The sequence below is a fragment of the Symphodus melops genome (assembly GCF_947650265.1).
Source record: "Symphodus melops genome assembly, chromosome: 15".
Taxonomy (NCBI): domain Eukaryota; kingdom Metazoa; phylum Chordata; class Actinopteri; order Labriformes; family Labridae; genus Symphodus; species Symphodus melops.
Window position 1 is genome coordinate 25,427,563 of NC_136705.1, and position 5,000 is coordinate 25,432,562.

At 49.7% G+C, this 5,000-nt stretch overlaps 1 protein-coding gene across 1 annotated transcript in view; it reads left to right on the top strand.

Moving 5' to 3' along the window:
• Positions 1–4,566: 4,566 nt before the first annotated feature.
• b3galnt2 (beta-1,3-N-acetylgalactosaminyltransferase 2) overlaps positions 4,567–5,000 on the top strand; it is a 13,481-nt gene continuing 13,047 nt past the window's right edge. The window contains exon 1 of the mRNA XM_079362133.1: positions 4,567–4,774. Within this exon, the coding sequence (XP_079218259.1) occupies positions 4,666–4,774 (109 nt within the window). The 5' untranslated portion in view covers positions 4,567–4,665. The remainder of the gene's footprint in view (positions 4,775–5,000) is intronic.

The window sequence follows — 5,000 nt, forward strand, 5'->3', positions numbered from 1 at the left end:
GTTTTTTGGGGGGAGTCGGATACCAAACTGGCAACCCAGAGTGAGCGTGTCATGTCTTGTTAAATAAGTTTGTTTTTGCTTCGTTAGTAGAGAATCAGCTTTCTGTGCTCGATCTTCAGACGCCTCAGGAAACACAGACTCGCCCGTGTCTTTCACCTTTCTCTCCACGCAGACCAACCTTTCCTCCCACTGATCAACTGTCCCACTAACTGTCCCACTAACTGTCCCACTAACTGTCCCTCTAAAGCTCAGCTGTGGTTTCTGTTTCAATCTGCCAGCAGCAATGAAGCCGCTCCATTTAGTGCTGCAGCACAGAAAAGATTTCCCTTTGTGCAAACAGCATGCCTCATAAGAAGCAGGTGTCTCCACATCAGCCTGTGTTCATGTCAGGGTCATCTCTGTGCAAACATTATCACTGAAGCCTTCTCTCCTCCCGTCCCTCCTGCAGCCCTTCCTCCCCCTGAAGGCTCTCCTCACTTTGTGTTGCGGGCATGTTTCCTGAGCCTGATTCTTTCTGCCTGTCCTCCAGTGAATGGCGAGGCCTCCAGAGGCCTGCATGTTTCTCTGCTCAGTGTGTACAGTATGTTACAGTGCCAACTTCAGTGGGAGCAGTGTGACGGTCACACCGTCGCCTTGCAGCCTTTTCTCTCGCTCTGTTTGGGGAAGAGAAGCACACTCAGTCTCCTTTAACGTTTCCTTTCGATGGTAGTTGAATAGCCTTTTCTGATTTTTACCATGAATTGTTCTGATCGTTGTGAATATTGTCATTATGAGTAGTATCACTGAGTATTTGTTAGCACGCAGAGCTCCATGACGTGTAGTGCTACTAAGCCTGTAAGATATTTTGGTCCAACATTTATAAGTCAGGCAGTGAATGATATGCTGTGAGTGTTTTTTAAAACCATGTGGACGTTTCCATGGAGTGCTCATCCTTGATGTCCTCTGAGCTCAAAGATCCAGCAGCTCGTCCTGAATCTGTGTTTACGCTCGTCTCGCTCTGCCGTCTTGTTTTCAGGCAGGAGACTGACAGCAGGAAAGATGTGAGATGAAAGTTTTTGTATTTTAGCAAACGCAACGTATTTATTTCCTCGCCAGTCGACCTGAGAGTGACCTCATGGCGCTCCCTCAGACCTCATCTGAAGGACCAAACCTGAAACAGGAAGTGCGTCTGGATGAATACTGGATGGATTTATTTCTGTCAGTCACAGAGACAACTCTAGTGATCTGAAATACGCCCTCTTCACTGACTTTCTGGGTGCTACCCCCCACACGACCGTGTGCTGCAGGACGTGGACCGCGTGCAGCAGGACGTGGACCGCAGGACGTGGACCGTGTGCTGCAGGACGTGGACCGCGTGCAGCAGGACGTGGACCGCAGGACGTGGACCGTGTGCTGCAAGACGTCGACCGCGTGCTGCAGGACGTCGACCACAGGACGTCGACCCTGTGCTGCAGGACGTGGACCGCGTGCTGCAGGACGTGGACCGCGTGCTGCAGGACGTGGACCGCAGGACGTGGACCGCGTGCTGCAGGACGTGGACCGCGTGCTGCAGGACGTGGACCGCGTGCTGCAGGACGTGGACCGCGTGCTGCAGGACGTGGACCGCAGGACGTGGACCGCGTGCTGCAGGACGTGGACCGCGTGCTGCAGGACGTGGACCGCGTGCTGCAGGACGTGGACCGCGTGCTGCAGGACGTGGACCGCGTGCTGCAGGACGTGGACCGCGTGCTGCAGGACGTGGACCGCGTGCAGCAGGACGTGGACCGCGTGCAGCAGGACGTGGACCGCGTGCAGCTGTACTCATGAATGGTTTCATCATTTTGGTTCAACAGCATTTAAATAGCTTTGTAAATTCTTTCATGAATTAAAGGAAACAAAAACCTACAAGTGCCTCACCACTCATTGATCAACATGTGTGTGTGTGAGTGTGTGTGTGTGTGTGTGTGTGTGAGTGTGTGTGTGTGTGTGTGTGTGTGTGTGTGTGTGTGTCAGAAAGCAGAACTCTTCTTCCTCTTTTTATTTTAGATTTGGATTTAACTGTTCCTGAATGCATCTTCATGAAACTGTTCACGACCGTCCGCTGAGATCAAATGAAGCTGAGGAGAAAACTGTCTGAATATAATGAGCTCCTGATCCCAGCTGGGAACGAGTGCAGTGTTTGAATGCTGCAAGGCCGAGGAGGAAAGAAGCATGAGCTGAAACTATAAACACACAGAGAGATAATGAAGAACAACAGAAGGAAGGAGGTGTGTATCTGCAGCAGAGCAGGAGGAGGGGTTATTTTTTTCATGCTGTGAATCATCACATGCTGAGTGATAAATTCATTACAGAGTTTGTGACTCCAAAAATGAGTTTTGAAGCAGAAGAAGTTATCCTCAGGGCAGCAGGTTGTCTCACCTGTGCTGGAGCAGCGATCTTTCCAAAGAGAACAGAACACTGCTGATGTCCACAGAAGAAGAAAAACCTTCAGTCAATGAAATATGTTGGCAGTCCTAAAATAATACTCCTTTAAAGGAGCATTATGTAACTCTCACCTCTAGTGTTTAAAATGATTACTGCAGTCCTGCTGTTTCCCCCCACCCTCCTTTACTTCATACAGGAGGTCTCTAGGAGCTCAGGCTTCACGAATCATCACCTCCGTACCTCTCTGATCTCCTTCTCTCCTCACTTCACCTCCTGCATGATTATCTCTGAGGGCTCCTCAGCCCCAGTATATTAAACTGCAGTGACACTGACATGCTGACGTGTCGTATCGTGTCATAACTTTTGGCTTCTGCTGTAAATGACTTTATTTAAAGTGATTCACTTTTAAAAACTGTTCTTGATTATGGACGTTTTCTATTAAAGTCCTGAAAGGATCCATCCTAGCTCAGAGGACTGCACAGCTCTTCTTATTTTCCCTGGAAAGCTCTGTGCAGTCTTGATAACAACATATTTGAAACTCTGGCAGTCCATTAAAACAAACACAAATGAAGCGTGGCAGCAGACGAGAGTTTCTTCCTCTCCAGGAAAAATCACAGCTGCTCTCAGCGTCAGAAGAAATCCTCCTCAAACATCAGCAGACTCATTTCAATGATTTATGAGCAGCACACAGAACTACTGCACTACCCACTGTTTAGATAAAGTTCTATTCTTAAAGCTACAACACGTCGATGATACAGAGCTATAAATTATTATTATTTATCATCAGCTCTCAGTGAGGACTGAAGCTCTCAAACATCTGTAGAATCAGTTTACTGTTAAAATGTGCTGCTGCCCATGAGATCAATTATTTACTGCTGCACGTGGCTGCAGCGTGCGGCTGCTGCTACATGCTGCTGCTACATGCTGCTGCTACATGCTGCTGCTACATGCTGCTGCTACATGCTGCTGCTACATGCTGCTGCTACACGCTGCTGCTACACGCTGCTGCTACATGCTGCTGCTACACGCTGCTGCTACATGCTGCTGCTACACGCTGCTGCTACATGCTGCTGCTACACGCTGCTGCTACATGCTGCTGCTACACGCTGCTGCTACATGCTGCTGCTACACGCTGCTGCTACATGCTGCTGCTACACGCTGCTGCTACACGCTGCTGCTACACGCTGCTGCTACACGCTGCTGCTACACGCTGCTGCTACATGCTGCTGCTACATGCTGCTGCTACATGCTGCTGCTACATGCTGCAGCCGCACGACACAACACGCTGCTGCTACACGCTGCTGCTACACGCTGCTGCTACACGCTGCTGCTGCACGCTGCTGCTACACGCTGCTGCTGCACGCTGCTGCTACATGCTGCTGCTACACGCTGCTGCTGCACGCTGCTGCTACATGCTGCTGCTACATGCTGCTGCTACACGCTGCTGCTGCACGCTGCTGCTACACGCTGCTGCTACACGCTGCTGCCCATGAGATCAATTATTTATTGCTGCTACACGCTGCTGCTGCACGCTGCTGCTACACGCTGCTGCTACACGCTGCTGCCCATGAGATCAATTATTTATTGCTGCTACACGCTGCAGCCGCACGACACAACACGCTGCTGCTACACGTCGCCGCTGCATGCAGCTGTGCGCTGCTGCTGCATGCAGCTGTGCGCTGCAGCGATTTAGACGTGTAAAGCCTTCTTGTACAACTGTGATGATTTTATAAATATTGGATATTAAATGTCTGACTTGCATTGTTGTTATTCACATGTTTTATTTCTTTGTGTTTTTCATAACTGAACACATCTGATTGGCACCTTTTCTCTCAGGATCTATCTGAGATAAAGTCATCGATTCTGTTTCAGATTTGGTTTTATTTTGTCTTTTGTTTATTGTAAATAAGGAGTTAATGTTTATAAAAATGTATGTATGGCATTAGTGTCTAGTAAACAAAAGTAAAAAAATATATTTTAATCACGTTCAAATATGATTAAAAATAATTAAATATTTACAATTAATATATTTACATTAAAATAAACATTCTATCGTAAAATTCCTTTTTAGTTTGACCAGGAGGGTCTAACTCCATCTCCCAGAGTTCACAGCGGCTGGGCTCCTCGCCTCCCATTGGTCCGTGGAGGCAGACGTGAGGCGGTGGTGCGAGCCCGGCTGCAGAGAAGCGGCGCAGCCTCGGAGCGGTCCACACGGCTCCGGGAGAGACTGAAGCTGCTCCGGCGGAGAGAGGAGGAGAGTCCATGCGGAGGCTCGCGCTCGTGCTGCTGCCCTGTGCCGTCGCCGTCCTGGTGCACCTGTGGTCGGCTGCCCGACCCTCCTCCACCCCGCTGGACAACAACACACAGTCGGGTACTTGTTAGCCTCAGCCCCGGACTTCACCTCCACGAAGCTCCGGAACTTTTTCACTTTGCGTTTACCGCCCCGTTGTGTGTGTGTGTGTGTGTGTGTGTGTGTGTGTGTGTGTGTGTGTGTGTGTGTGTGTGTGTGTGTGTGTGTGTGTGTGTGTGTGTGTGTGTGTGTGTGTGTGTGTGTGTGTGTGTGTGTGTGTGTGTGTGTGTGTGTGTGTGTGTGTGTG